The sequence below is a fragment of the Ascaphus truei genome (genome assembly GCF_040206685.1).
Source record: "Ascaphus truei isolate aAscTru1 chromosome 2 unlocalized genomic scaffold, aAscTru1.hap1 SUPER_2_unloc_5, whole genome shotgun sequence".
NCBI lineage: Eukaryota > Metazoa > Chordata > Amphibia > Anura > Ascaphidae > Ascaphus > Ascaphus truei.
The window spans coordinates 617,078-632,677 of record NW_027453819.1 but is presented as its reverse complement, the minus strand read 5'-3'; the positions used below and the strand labels follow the sequence as shown (position 1 = coordinate 632,677).

Sequence of the window (15,600 nt, the reverse complement as noted above, 5' to 3'; positions counted from 1 at the left end):
GGGATTTAATGTACACGCACATCGCCAGGCTTACATCGTGGGGATTTAATGTACACGCACATCGCCAGGCTTACATCGTGGGGATTTAATGTACACGCACATCGCAAGGCTTACATCGTGGGGATTTAATGTACATGCACATCGCAAGGCTTACATCGTGGGGATTTAATGTACACGCACATCGCCAGGCTTACATCGTGGGGATTTAATGTACATGCACATCGCAAGGCTTACATCGTGGGGATTTAATGTACACACACATCGCCAGGCTTACATCGTGGGGATTTAATGTACACGCACATCGCCAGGCTTACATCGTGGGGATTTAATGTACATGCTAAAAGTTTGTAAACATACAACAATTGTCCTGGGAATTACCCTTCAAGGGCTTTCCATTGACCACAGGAATTCACAGCCTTGATAAAGCACCTCGGGGTACGAAACGTGCAGGAGGTCCTACACCTCCAGGGGTCCTACACCTGCAGAGGTCCTACAACTCCAGAGGTCCTACACCTCCAGGGGTCCTACACCTCCAGGGGTCCTACACCTCCAGAGGCCCTACACCTCCAGAGGTCCTACACCTCCAGGGATCCTACACCTCCAGGGGCCCTACACCTCCAGGGGCCCTACACCTCCAGGGGCCCTCCACCTCCAGAGGCCCTACACCTCCAGAGGCCCTACACCTCCAGGGGTCCTACACCTCCAGGGGTCCTACACCTCCAGGGATCCTACACCTCCAGGGGCCCTACACCTCCAGGGGCCCTACACCTCCAGGGGTCCTACACCTCCAGAGGCCCTACACCTCCAGAGGTCCTACACCTCCAGGGGCCCTACACCTCCAGGGGCCCTACACCTCCAGGGGCCCTACACCTCCAGGGGCCCTCCACCTCCATAGGCCCTCCACCTCCAGAGGCCCTCCACCTCCAGGGGTCCTACACCTCCAGGGGTCCTACACCTCCAGGGGCCCTACACCTCCATGGGTCCTACACCTCCTTTGGGTGAAGATTTATTATCAATAAAATATTGTTATAGTTATACTACCTGGCTGCCTTGGCAGTGCGCTGCTGCTTCTATTGTCCATCGATGTATATAACATGGCGGATAGCAAGAAGTGGGGAGCGGATAGAGACACAGATGGAGGGACGGACACTTGTGATTTATACATAAAGAGAAGAACCCTTTCTCTTTCTTTCTCATTTACCAGTTACCCCACTCGTCCCGGCCATAAAGTACTGAAGGATTTCAACCTCCGCATCCCCCCTGGTAGGACAGTGGCCATCGTGGGACAATCTGGTGGAGGTGAGAGATGCTCGTGGGTGAGCCTGAGAATGGAAGACCTGTAGAATATGGGTCTATAGGGGAAATATTTTTTTTTTTTGGGGTGGGAGGGAGAGGGGGAGACTCTGGAGAGAATAAATCGGAAACATCTATAGAATAATCCATGTATGTGACCTGAGAGGGTATGGACAGGAGAACACGGAATAATCTGTTGGTACTGTAGTAACCTTGTTGTAGGATCAGATTTTGCCACACAATGTGTAAATGGTACTCCCGTCAGTGACAGATGTCCTGACCTGTATGTGCCACGTGACCCTGCAGTGGGAGCAATGTCATTGAAGACCAATATCGCCATTGTGGCTCTGTGTCACGTGGTCACTCTTCAGTGGGGGGGACAGAATTCTAGAGACATCTCTGTTCTTTCTATAGGAATATAACGATGTAATTTTCCTCACAGTGACATTACCACTGAGACACTGAGATACTCTCTCCCCACAGTGACATTACCACTGAGACACTGAGATACTCTCTCCCCACAGTGACATTACCACTGAGATACTGAGATACTCTTTCCCCACAGTGACATTACTACTGAGACACTGAGATACTCTTTCCCCACAGTGACATTACTACTGAGACACTGAGATACTCTCTCCCCACAGTGACATTACCACTGAGATACTGAGATACTCTTTCCCCACAGTGACATTACCACTGAGACACTGAGATACTCTTTCCCCACAGTGACATTACCACTGAGACACTGAGATACTCTTTCCCCACAGTGACATTACCACTGAGACACTGAGATACTCTTTCCCCACAGTGACATTACCACTGAGACACTGAGATACTCTTTCCCCACAGTGACATTACCACTGAGACACTGAGATACTCTTTCCCCACAGTGACATTACAACTGAGACACTGAGATACTCTTTCCCCACAGTGACATTACCACTGAGATACTCTCTCCCCACAGTGACATTACCACTGAGACACTGAGATACTCTTTCCCCACAGTGACATTACCACTGAGACACTGAGATACTCTTTCCCCACAGTGACATTACCACTGAGACACTGAGATACTCTTTCCCCACAGTGACATTACCACTGAGACACTGAGATACTCTTTCCCCACAGTGACATTACCACTGAGGCACTGAGATACTCTTTCCCCACAGTGACATTACCACTGAGATACTGAGATACTCTTTCCCCACAGTGACATTACCACTGAGGCACTGAGATACTCTTTCCCCACAGTGACATTACCACTGAGATACTCTTTCCCCACAGTGACATTACCACTGAGATACTCTTTCCCCACAGTGACATTACCACTGAGATACTCTTTCCCCACAGTGACATTACCACTGAGATACTCTTTCCCAACAGTGACATTACCACTGAGATACTCTTTCCCCACAGTGACATTACCACTGAGATACTCTTTCCCCACAGTGACATTACCACTGAGATACTCTTTCCCCACAGTGACATTACCACTGAGGCACTGAGATACTCTTTCCCCACAGTGACATTACCACTGAGATACTCTTTCCCCACAGTGACATTACCACTGAGACACTGAGATACTCTTTCCCCACAGTGACATTACCACTGAGATACTGAGATACTCTCTCCCCACAGTGACATTACCACTGAGACACTGAGATACTCTTTCCCCACAGTGACATTACCACTGAGGCACTGAGATACTCTTTCCCCACAGTGACATTACCACTGAGGCACTGAGATACTCTTTCCCCACAGTGACATTACCACTGAGATACTCTTTCCCCACAGTGACATTACCACTGAGATACTCTTTCCCCACAGTGACATTACCACTGAGATACTCTCTCCCCACAGTGACATTACCACTGAGATACTGAGATACTCTTTCCCCACAGTGACATTACCACTGAGGCACTGAGATACTCTTTCCCCACAGTGACATTACCACTGAGATACTCTTTCCCCACAGTGACATTACCACTGAGATACTCTTTCCCCACAGTGACATTACCACTGAGATACTCTTTCCCCACAGTGACATTACCACTGAGGCACTGAGATACTCTTTCCCCACAGTGACATTACCACTGAGATACTCTTTCCCCACAGTGACATTACCACTGAGACACTGAGATACTCTTTCCCCACAGTGACATTACCACTGAGGCACTGAGATACTCTTTCCCCACAGTGACATTACCACTGAGATACTCTCTCCCCACAGTGACATTACCACTGAGATACTGAGATACTCTTTCCCCACAGTGACATTACCACTGAGGCACTGAGATACTCTTTCCCCACAGTGACATTACCACTGAGATACTGAGATACTCTTTCCCCACAGTGACATTACCACTGAGATACTCTTTCCCCACAGTGACATTACCACTGAGATACTCTTTCCCCACAGTGACATTACCACTGAGATACTCTTTCCCCACAGTGACATTACCACAGAGATACTGAGATACTCTTTCCCCACAGTGACATTACCACTGAGACACTGAGATACTCTTTCCCCACAGTGACATTACCACTGAGGCACTGAGATACTCTTTCCCCACAGTGACATTACCACTGAGATACTGAGATACTCTTTCCGCACAGTGACATTACCACTGAGATACTCTTTCCCCACAGTGACATTACCACTGAGATACTCTTTCCCCACAGTGACATTACCACTGAGACACTGAGATACTCTTTCCCCACAGTGACATTACCACTGAGATACTGAGATACTCTTTCCCCACAGTGACATTACCACTGAGACACTGAGATACTCTTTCCCCACAGTGACATTACCACAGAGATACTGATATACTCTTTCCCCACAGTGACATTACCACTGAGACACTGAGATACTCTTTCCCCACAGTGACATTACCACTGAGGTACTGAGATACTCTTTCCCCACAGTGACATTACCACTGAGATACTCTTTCCCCACAGTGACATTACCACTGAGATACTCTTTCCCCACAGTGACATTACCACTGAGGTACTGAGATACTCTTTCCCCACAGTGACATTACCACTGAGACACTGAGATACTCTTTCCCCACAGTGACATTACCACTGAGATACTCTTTCCTCACAGTGACATTACCACTGAGGTACTGAGATACTCTTTCCCCACAGTGACATTACCACTGAGGTACTGAGATACTCTTTCCCCACAGTGACATTACCACTGAGATACTCTTTCCCCACAGTGACATTACCACTGAGGTACTGAGATACTCTTTCCCCACAGTGACATTACCACTGAGACACTGAGATACTCTCTCCCCACAGTGACATTACCACTGAGGTACTGAGATACTCTTTCCCCACAGTGACATTACCACTGAGATACTGAGATACTCTTTCCCCACAGTGACATTACCACTGAGACACTGAGATACTCTTTCCCCACAGTGACATTACCACTGAGATACTCTTTCCCCACAGTGACATTACCACTGAGATACTCTTTCCCCACAGTGACATTACCACTGAGATACTCTTTCCCCACAGTGACATTACCACTGAGACACTGAGATACTCTCTCCCCACAGTGACATTACCACAGAGATACTGAGATACTCTCTCCCCACAGTGACATTACCACTGAGATACTGAGATACTCTTTCAACCCCAATATTATACAGGACATAATACAGAGATAAATAATACAATTAGGGACACGTGCATTATACAGAGAACAAATATTGGGGGAAAGGAGACCCTGTCCTGAAGAGCTTACAGTCTAAGTAAGATACATCTCAGTAGACGGGACACCCATCATGCCCCTTGTCCTTTTAGTCCCTGTCACCCCAGTGATTGGATACAGATGGTTCTGGGTGCAGCTCACTGTCCTTGTCCCCGTGTAGGGAAGTCCACGGTGGCTGTGCTCCTGGAGAGGTTCTATGACCCCAGTCAGGGGGAGGTCCGGCTGGACGGCGTGGACATACGAACCCTCGACCCATCGTGGCTGAGAAGAGAGGTCATTGGATTCATCAATCAGGTACAAGGCAGCAGCAGAGCGGTGATTACTCGCCGTGTGATTCGCACAATCAGACGCCCTGAGTAGACATAAACACGTGCTATGTTGGGAGACTCGCAGAGACAGCAGGTGAGGGAATAAGTGCTGTAGATGGCAGTGATTGGCCACAATGGGTGGTAGGAGGGACTGTGGGTGTGGGACAGTAGCCATGATTGCGGCCCAGAAGAATTAACACTGCAGGGGTCTCATTCAGAAGCCGGGACCCCCACAGCGCGATCGCGGCAGACATTAGGTCTTCCTACATCTGTAGGGCCCGGTCGCTCCTAGTGACGTGAAGGCTGTAATTCCCAGGAGCCTGTGCTGTAATGGGCGTGTGTGCCAGTCCCCCCCATGCTCTGTAATTCCCAGGAGCCTGTGCTGTAATGGGCGTGTCTGCCAGTCCCCCCCATGCTCTGTAATTCCCAGGAGCCTGTGCTGTAATGGGCGTGTCTGCCAGTCCCCCCCATGCTCTGTATTTCCCAGGAGCCTGTGCTGTAATGGGCGTGTCTGCCAGTCCCCCCCATGCTCTGTAATTCCCAGGAGCCTGTGCTGTAATGGGCGTGTCTGCCAGTCCCCCCCATGCTCTGTAATTCCCAGGAGCCTGTGCTGTAATGGGCGTGTCTGCCAGTCCCCCCCCCATGCTCTGTAATTCCCAGGAGCCTGTGCTGTAATGGGCATGTCTGCCAGTCCCCCCCATGCTCTGTAATTCCCAGGAGCCTGTGCTGTAATGGGCTGTATTTCCCAGGAGCCTGTGCTGTAATGCGCGTGTCTGCCAGTCCCCCCATGCTCTGTAATTCCCAGGAGCCTGTGCTGTAATGGGCGTGTCTGCCAGTCCCCCCCATGCTCTGTAATTCCCAGGAGCCTGTGCTGTAATGGGCGTGTGGGCCAGTCCCCCCCATGCTCTGTAATTCCCAGGAGCCTGTGCTGTAATGGGCGTGTCTGCCAGTCCCCCCATGCCCTGTAATTCCCAGGAGCCTGTGCTGTAATGGGCGTGTCTGCCAGTCCCCCCCATGCTCTGTAATTCCCAGGAGCCTGTGCTGTAATGGGCGTGTCTGCCAGTCCCCCCGTGCTCTGTAATTCCCAGGAGCCTGTGCTGTAATGGGCGTGTCTGCCAGTCCCCCCCCCCCCATGCTCTGTAATTCCCAGGAGTCTGTGCTGTAATGGGCGTGTCTGCCAGTCCCCCCCATGCTCTGTAATTCCCAGGAGCCTGTGCTGTAATGGGCGTGTCTGCCAGTCCCCCCCATGCTCTGTAATTCCCAGGAGCCTGTGCTGTAATGGGCGTGTCTGCCAGTCCCCCCCCCCCATGCTCTGTAATTCCCAGGAGTCTGTGCTGTAATGGGCGTGTCTGCCAGTCCCCCCCATGCTCTGTAATTCCCAGGAGCCTGTGCTGTAATGGGCGTGTGTGCCAGTCCCCCCCATGCTCTGTAATTCCCAGGAGCCTGTGCTGTAATGGGCGTGTCTGCCAGTCCCCCCCATGCTCTGTAATTCCCAGGAGCCTGTGCTGTAATGGGCGTGTCTGCTAGTCCCCCCCATGCTCTGTAATTCCCAGGAGCCTGTGCTGTAATGGGCGTGTCTGCCAGTCCCCCCCATGCTCTGTAATTCCCAGGAGCCTGTGCTGTAATGGGCGTGTCTGCCAGTCCCCCCCATGCTCTGTAATTCCCAGGAGTCTGTGCTGTAATGGGCGTGTCTGCCACTCCCCCCCATGCTCTGTAATTCCCAGGAGCCTGTGCTGTAATGGGCGTGTCTGCTAGTCCCCCCCCATGCTCTGTAATTCCCAGGAGCCTGTGCTGTAATGGGCGTGTCTGCCAGTCCCCCCCATGCTCTGTAATTCCCAGGAGCCTGTGCTGTAATGGGCGTGTCTGCCACTCCCCCCCATGCTCTGTAATTCCCAGGAGCCTGTGCTGTAATGGGCGTGTCTGCCAGTCCCCCCCATGCTCTGTAATACCCAAGAGTCTGTGCTGTAATGGGCGTGTCTGCCAGTCCCCCCCCCATGCTCTGTAATACCCAGGAGTCTGTGCTGTAATGGGCGTGTCTGCCAGTCCCCCCCCCATGCTCTGTAATTCCCAGGAGCCTGTGCTGTAATGGGCGTGTCTGCCAGTCCCCCCCCCATGCTCTGTAATTCCCAGGAGCCTGTGCTGTAATGAGCGTGTCTGCCAGTCCCCCCCATGCTCTGTAATTCCCAGGAGCCTGTGCTGTAATGGGCGTGTCTGCCAGTCCCCCCCATGCTCTGTAATACCCAGGAGTCTGTGCTGTAATGGGCGTGTCTACCAGTCCCCCCCCCATGCTCTGTAATACCCAGGAGTCTGTGCTGTAATGGGCGTGTCTGCCAGTCCCCCCCCCATGCTCTGTAATTCCCAGGAGCCTGTGCTGTAATGGGCGTGTCTGCCAGTCCCCCCCCCCCCCCGTGCTCTGTAATTCCCAGGAGCCTGTGCTGTAATGGGCGTGTCTGCCAGTCCCCTCCATGCTCTGTAATTCCCAGGAGCCTGTGCTGTAATGGGCATGTCTGCCAGTCCCCCCATGCCCTGTAATTCCCAGGAGCCTGTGCTGTAATGGGCGTGTCTGCCAGTCCCCCCCCCCCCCCCATGCTCTGTAATTCCCAGGAGCCTGTGCTGTAATGGGCGTGTCTGCCAGTCCCCCCCCCCATGCTCTGTAATTCCCAGGAGCCTGTGCTGTAATGGGCGTGTCTGCCAGTCCCCCCCATGCTCTGTAATTCCCAGGAGCCTGTGCTGTAATGGGCGTGTCTGCCAGTCCCCCCCATGCTCTGTAATTCCCAGAAGCCTGTGCTGTAATGGGCGTGTCTGCCAGTCCCCCCCATGCTCTGTAATTCCCAGGAGCCTGTGCTGTAATGGGCGTGTCTGCCAGTCCCCCCCATGCTCTGTAATTCCCAGGAGCCTGTGCTGTAATGGGCGTGTCTGCCAGTCCCCCCCCCCCATGCTCTGTATTTCCCAGGAGCCTGTGCTGTAATGGGCGTGTGTGCCAGTCCCCCCCATGCTCTGTGATTCCCAGGAGCCTGTGCTGTAATGGGCGTGTCTGCCAGTCCCCCCCATGCTCTGTAATTCCCAGGAGTCTGTGCTGTAATGGGCGTGTCTGCCAGTCCCCCCATGCTCTGTAATTCCCAGGAGTCTGTGCTGTAATGGGCGTGTCTGCCAGTCCCCCCCATGCTCTGTATTTCCCAGGAGCCTGTGCTGTAATGGGCGTGTCTGCCAGTCCCCCCCCATGCTCTGTAATTCCCAGGATCCTGTGCTGTAATGGGCGTGTCTGCCAGTCCCCCCCCCATGCTCTGTAATTCCCAGGAGCCTGTGCTGTAATGGGCGTGTCTGCCATTCCCCCCCCGTGCTCTGTAATTCCCAGGAGCCTGTGCTGTAATGGGCGTGTCTGCCAGTCCCCCCCATGCTCTGTAATTCCCAGAAGCCTGTGCTGTAATGGCCGTGTCTGCCAGTCCCCCCCCCCCCATGCTCTGTAATTCCCAGGAGCCTGTGCTGTAATGGGCGTGTCTGCCAGTCCCCCCCATGCTCTGTAATTCCCAGGAGCCTGTGCTGTAATGGGCGTGTCTGCCAGTCCCCCCCCCCCCATGCTCTGTAATTCCCAGGAGCCTGTGCTGTAATGGGCGTGTGTCCCCCCCCCATGCTCTGTAATTCCCAGGAGCCTGTGCTGTAATGGGCGTGTCTGCCAGTCCCCCCCATGCTCTGTAATTCCCAGGAGCCTGTGCTGTAATGGGCGTGTCTGCCAGTCCCCCCCATGCTCTGTAATTCCCAGGAGCCTGTGCTGTAATGGGCGTGTCTGCCAGTCCCCCCCGTGCTCTGTAATTCCCAGGATCCTGTGCTGTAGTGGACGTGTCTGCCAGTCCCCCCCGTGCTCTGTAATTCCCAGGATCCTGTGCTGTAATGGGCGTGTCTGCCAGTCCCCCCCCCATGCTCTGTAATTCCCAGGAGCCTGTGCTGTAATGGGCGTGTCTGCCAGTCCCCCCCGTGCTCTGTAATTCCCAGGATCCTGTGCTGTAATGGGCGTGTCTGCCAGTCCCCCCCCCCATGCTCTGTAATTCCCAGGAGCCTGTGCTGTAATGGGCGTGTCTGCCAGTCCCTCCCATGCTCTGTAATTCCCAGGAGCCTGTGCTGTAATGGGCGTGTCTGCCAGTCCCCCCCCCCCCATGCTCTGTAATTCCCAGGAGCCTGTGCTGTAATGGGCGTGTCTGCCAGTCCCCCCCGTGCTCTGTAATTCCCAGGAGCCTGTGCTGTAATGGGCGTGTCTGCCAGTCCCCCCCATGCTCTGTAATTCCCAGGAGCCTGTGCTGTAATGGGCGTGTCTGCCAGTCCCCCCCATGCTCTGTAATTCCCAGGAGCCTGTGCTGTAATGGGCGTGTCTGCCAGTCCCCCCCATGCTGTGTAATTCCCAGGAGCCTGTGCTGTAATGGGCGTGTCTGCCAGTCCCCCCCCCCCATGCTGTGTAATTCCCAGGAGCCTGTGCTGTAATGGGCGTGTCTGCCAGTCCCCCCCATGCTCTGTAATTCCCAGGAGCCTGTGCTGTAATGGGCGTGTCTGCCAGTCCCCCCCATGCTGTGTATTTCCCAGGAGCCTGTGCTGTAATGGGCGTGTCTGCCAGTCCCCCCCATGCTGTGTATTTCCCAGGAGCCTGTGCTGTAATGGGCGTGTCTGCCAGTCCCCCCCCATGCTCTGTAATTCCCAGGAGCCTGTGCTGTAATGGGCGTGTCTGCCAGTCCCCCCCATGCTCTGTAATTCCCAGGAGCCTGTGCTGTAATGGGCGTGTCTGCCAGTCCCCCCCATGCTGTGTAATTCCCAGGAGCCTGTGCTGTAATGGGCGTGTCTGCCAGTCCCCCCCATGCTCTGTAATTCCCAGGAGCCTGTGCTGTAATGTGCGTGTCTGCCAGTCCCCCCCCCCCCATGCTCTGTAATTCCCAGGAGCCTGTGCTGTAATGGGCGTGTCTGCCAGTCCCCCCCATGCTCTGTAATTCCCAAGAGCCTGTGCTGTAATGGGCGTGTCTGCTAGTCCCCCCCCATGCTCTGTAATTCCCAGGAGCCTGTGCTGTAATGGGCGTGTCTGCCAGTCCCCCCCCCATGCTCTGTAATACCCAGGAGCCTGTGCTGTAATGGGCGTGTCTGCCAGTCCCCCCTTCCCCCTGCTCTGTAATTCCCAGGAGTCTGTGCTGTAATGGGCGTGTCTGCCAGTCCCCCCCATGCTCTGTAATTCCCAGGAGCCTGTGCTGTAATGGGCGTGTCTGCCAGTCCCCCCATGCTCTGTAATTCCCAGGAGCCTGTGCTGTAATGGGCGTGTCTGCCAGTCCCCCACATGCTCTGTAATTCCCAGGAGCCTGTGCTGTAATGGGCGTGTCTGCCAGTCCCCCCGTGCTCTGTAATTCCCAGGAGCCTGTGCTGTAATGGGCGTGTCTGCCAGTCCCCCCCCTGCTCTGTATTTCCCAGGAGCCTGTGCTGTAATGGGCGTGTCTGCCAGTCCCCCCATGCTCTGTAATTCCCAGGAGCCTGTGCTGTAATGGGCGTGTCTGCCAGTCCCCCACATGCTCTGTAATTCCCAGGAGCCTGTGCTGTAATGGACGTGTCTGCCAGTCCCCCCCCCCCCGTGCTCTGTAATACCCAGGAGCCTGTGCTGTAATGGGCGTGTCTGCCAGTCCCCCCGTGCTCTGTAATTCCCAGGAGCCTGTGCTGTAATGGGCGTGTCTGCCAGTCTCCCCCCCCCCATGCTCTGTAATTCCCAGGAGCCTGTGCTGTAATGGGCGTGTCTGCCAGTCCCCCCCATGCTGTGTATTTCCCAGGAGCCTGTGCTGTAATGGGCGTGTCTGCCAGTCCCCCCCCCCCATGCTCTGTAATTCCCAGGAGCCTGTGCTGTAATGGGCGTGTCTGCCAGTCCCCCCCCCCCATGCTCTGTAATTCCCAGGAACCTGTGCTGTAATGGGCGTGTCTGCCAGTCCCCCCCATGCTCTGTAATTCCCAGGAGCCTGTGCTGTAATGGGCGTGTCTGCCAGTCCCCCCCATGCTCTGTAATTCCCAGGAGCCTGTGCTGTAATGGGCGTGTCTGCCAGTCCCCCCCATGCTCTGTAATTCCCAGGAGCCTGTGCTGTAATGGGCGTGTCTGCCAGCCCCCCCCCCCCCCATGCTCTGTAATTCCCAGGAGCCTGTGCTGTAATGGGCGTGTCTGCCAGTCCCCCCCATGCTCTGTAATTCCCAGGAGCCTGTGCTGTAATGGGCGTGTCTGCCAGTCCCCCCCCCCCCCATGCTCTGTATTTCCCAGGAGCCTGTGCTGTAATGGGCGTGTCTGCCAGTCCCCCCCGTGCTCTGTAATTCCCAGGAGCCTGTGCTGTAATGGGCGTGTCTGCCAGTCCCCCCCCCCCCCATGCTCTGTATTTCCCAGGAGCCTGTGCTGTAATGGGCGTGTCTGCCAGTCCCCCCCATGCTCTGTAATTCCCAGGAGCCTGTGCTGTAATGGGCGTGTCTGCCAGTCCCCCCCCCATGCTCTGTAATACCCAGGAGCCTGTGCTGTAATGGGCGTGTCTGCCAGTCCCCCCTTCCCCCTGCTCTGTAATTCCCAGGAGTCTGTGCTGTAATGGGCGTGTCTGCCAGTCCCCCCCCATGCTCTGTAATTCCCAGGAGCCTGTGCTGTAATGGGCGTGTCTGCCAGTCCCCCCATGCTCTGTAATTCCCAGGAGCCTGTGCTGTAATGGGCGTGTCTGCCAGTCCCCCACATGCTCTGTAATTCCCAGGAGCCTGTGCTGTAATGGGCGTGTCTGCCAGTCCCCCCGTGCTCTGTAATTCCCAGGAGCCTGTGCTGTAATGGGCGTGTCTGCCAGTCCCCCCCCTGCTCTGTATTTCCCAGGAGCCTGTGCTGTAATGGGCGTGTCTGCCAGTCCCCCCATGCTCTGTAATTCCCAGGAGCCTGTGCTGTAATGGGCGTGTCTGCCAGTCCCCCACATGCTCTGTAATTCCCAGGAGCCTGTGCTGTAATGGGCGTGTCTGCCAGTCCCCCCGTGCTCTGTAATTCCCAGGAGCCTGTGCTGTAATGGGCGTGTCTGCCAGTCTCCCCCCCCCCATGCTCTGTAATTCCCAGGAGCCTGTGCTGTAATGGGCGTGTCTGCCAGTCCCCTCCCATGCTCTGTAATTCCCAGGAGCCTGTGCTGTAATGGGCGTGTCTGCCAGTCCCCCCCCCCTATGCTCTGTATTTCCCTGGAGCCTGTGCTGTAATGGGCGTGTCTGCCAGTCCCCCCCATGCTGTGTATTTCCCAGGAGCCTGTGCTGTAATGGGCGTGTCTGCCAGTCCCCCCCCCCATGCTCTGTAATTCCCAGGAGCCTGTGCTGTAATGGGCGTGTCTGCCAGTCCCCCCCCCCCATGCTCTGTAATTCCCAGGAACCTGTGCTGTAATGGGCGTGTCTGCCAGTCCCCCCCATGCTCTGTAATTCCCAGGAGCCTGTGCTGTAATGGGCGTGTCTGCCAGTCCCCCCCCATGCTCTGTAATTCCCAGGAGCCTGTGCTGTAATGGGCGTGTCTGCCAGTCCCCCCCATGCTCTGTAATTCCCAGGAGCCTGTGCTGTAATGGGCGTGTCTGCCAGCCCCCCCCCCCCCCCATGCTCTGTAATTCCCAGGAGCCTGTGCTGTAATGGGCGTGTCTGCCAGTCCCCCCCATGCTCTGTAATTCCCAGGAGCCTGTGCTGTAATGGGCGTGTCTGCCAGTCCCCCCCCCCCCCATGCTCTGTATTTCCCAGGAGCCTGTGCTGTAATGGGCGTGTCTGCCAGTCCCCCCCGTGCTCTGTAATTCCCAGGAGCCTGTGCTGTAATGGGCGTGTCTGCCAGTCCCCCCCCCCCCCATGCTCTGTATTTCCCAGGAGCCTGTGCTGTAATGGGCGTGTCTGCCAGTCCCCCCCATGCTCTGTAATTCCCAGGAGCCTGTGCTGTAATGGGCGTGTCTGCCAGTCCCCCCCGTGCTCTGTAATTCCCAGGAGCCTGTGCTGTAATGGGCGTGTCTGCCAGTCCCCCCCATGCTGTGTATTTCCCAGGAGCCTGTGCTGTAATGGGCGTGTCTGCCAGTCCCCCCATGCTCTGTAATTCCCAGGAGCCTGTGCTGTAATGGGCGTGTCTGCCAGTCCCCCCCGTGCTCTGTAATTCCCAGGAGCCTGTGCTGTAATGGGCGTGTCTGCCAGTCCCCCCCATGCTCTGTAATTCCCAGGAGCCTGTGCTGTAATGGGCGTGTCTGCCAGTCCCCCCCCCCTATGCTCTGTATTTCCCTGGAGCCTGTGCTGTAATGGGCGTGTCTGCCAGTCCCCCCCATGCTGTGTATTTCCCAGGAGCCTGTGCTGTAATGGGCGTGTCTGCCAGTCCCCCCCCCATGCTCTGTAATTCCCAGGAACCTGTGCTGTAATGGGCGTGTCTGCCAGTCCCCCCCATGCTCTGTAATTCCCAGGAGCCTGTGCTGTAATGGGCGTGTCTGCCAGTCCCCCCCATGCTCTGTAATTCCCAGGAGCCTGTGCTGTAATGGGCGTGTCTGCCAGTCCCCCCCATGCTCTGTAATTCCCAGGAGCCTGTGCTGTAATGGGCGTGTCTGCCAGCCCCCCCCCCCCCCATGCTCTGTAATTCCCAGGAGCCTGTGCTGTAATGGGCGTGTCTGCCAGTCCCCCCCCATGCTCTGTAATTCCCAGGAGCCTGTGCTGTAATGGGCGTGTCTGCCAGTCCCCCCCCCCCATGCTCTGTATTTCCCAGGAGCCTGTGCTGTAATGGGCGTGTCTGCCAGTCCCCCCCCCCCATGCTCTGTAATTCCCAGGAGCCTGTGCTGTAATGGGCGTGTCTGCCAGTCCCCCCCCGTGCTCTGTAATTCCCAGGAGCCTGTGCTGTAATGGGCGTGTCTGCCAGTCCCCCCCCCCCCATGCTCTGTATTTCCCAGGAGCCTGTGCTGTAATGGGCGTGTCTGCCAGTCCCCCCCCATGCTCTGTAATTCCCAGGAGCCTGTGCTGTAATGGGCGTGTCTGCCAGTCCCCCCCGTGCTCTGTAATTCCCAGGAGCCTGTGCTGTAATGGGCGTGTCTGCCAGTCCCCCCCATGCTGTGTATTTCCCAGGAGCCTGTGCTGTAATGGGCGTGTCTGCCAGTCCCCCCATGCTCTGTAATTCCCAGGAGCCTGTGCTGTAATGGGCGTGTCTGCCAGTCCCCCCCGTGCTCTGTAATTCCCAGGAGCCTGTGCTGTAATGGGCGTGTCTGCCAGTCCCCCCCATGCTCTGTAATTCCCAGGAGCCTGTGCTGTAATGGGCGTGTCTGCCAGTCCCCCCGTCCCCCTGCTCTGTATTTCCCAGGAGCCTGTGCTGTAATGGGCGTGTCTGCCAGTCCCCCCCATGCTGTGTATTTCCCAGGAGCCTGTGCTGTAATGGGCGTGTCTGCCAGTCCCCCCCATGCTGTGTATTTCCCAGGAGCCTGTGCTGTAATGGGCGTTTCTGCCAGTCCCCCCCCATGCTGTGTATTTCCCAGGAGCCTGTGCTGTAATGGTCGTGTCTGCCAGTCCCCCCCATGCTCTGTAATTCCCAGGAGCCTGTGCTGTAATGGGCGTGTCTGCCAGTCCCCCCCCCCCCATGCTCTGTAATTCCCGGGGAGCCTGTGCTGTAATGGGCGTGTCTGCCAGTCCCCCCCCATGCTGTGTATTTCCCAGGAGCCTGTGCTGTAATGGGCGTGTCTGCCAGTCCCCCCCATGCTCTGTAATTCCCAGGAGCCTGTGCTGTAATGGGCGTGTCTGCCAGTCCCCCCCATGCTGTGTATTTCCCAGGAGCCTGTGCTGTAATGGGCGTGTCTGCCAGTCCCCCCCATGCTGTGTATTTCCCAGGAGCCTGTGCTGTAATGGGCGTGTCTGCCAGTCCCCCCCATGCTGTGTAATTCCCAGGAGCCTGTGCTGTAATGGGCGTGTCTGCCAGTCCCCCCCATGCTGTGTAATTCCCAGGAGCCTGTGCTGTAATGGGCGTGTCTGCCAGTCCCCCCCCCCATGCTCTGTAATTCCCAGGAGCCTGTGCTGTAATGGGCGTGTCTGCCAGTCCCCCCATGCCCTGTAATTCCCAGGAGCCTGTGCTGTAATGGGCGTGTCTGCCAGTCCCCCCCCCATGCCCTGTAATTCCCAGGAGCCTGTGCTGTAATGGGCATGTCTGCCAGTCCCCCCCCCGTGCTCTGTAATTCCCAGGAGCCTGTGCTGTAATGGGCGTGTCTGCCAGTCCCCCCCCATGCTCTGTAATTCCCAGGAGCCTGTGCTGTAATGGGCGTGTCTGCCAGTCCCCCC

The 15,600-nt window shown here is 56.1% G+C and overlaps 1 protein-coding gene across 1 annotated transcript in view; it reads left to right on the top strand.

The window, feature by feature from the left end:
* Nucleotides 1-405: 405 nt before the first annotated feature.
* The window catches only part of ABCB8 (ATP binding cassette subfamily B member 8), a gene marked incomplete at its 5' end in the record, with an annotated part of 78,463 nt that continues 63,268 nt past the window's right edge, over nt 406-15,600 (top strand). The window contains 3 exons of the mRNA XM_075580488.1: nt 406-998; nt 1,205-1,299; nt 5,181-5,314. Of these exons, the coding sequence (XP_075436603.1) occupies nt 406-998; nt 1,205-1,299; nt 5,181-5,314 (822 nt within the window). The remainder of the gene's footprint in view (nt 999-1,204; nt 1,300-5,180; nt 5,315-15,600) is intronic.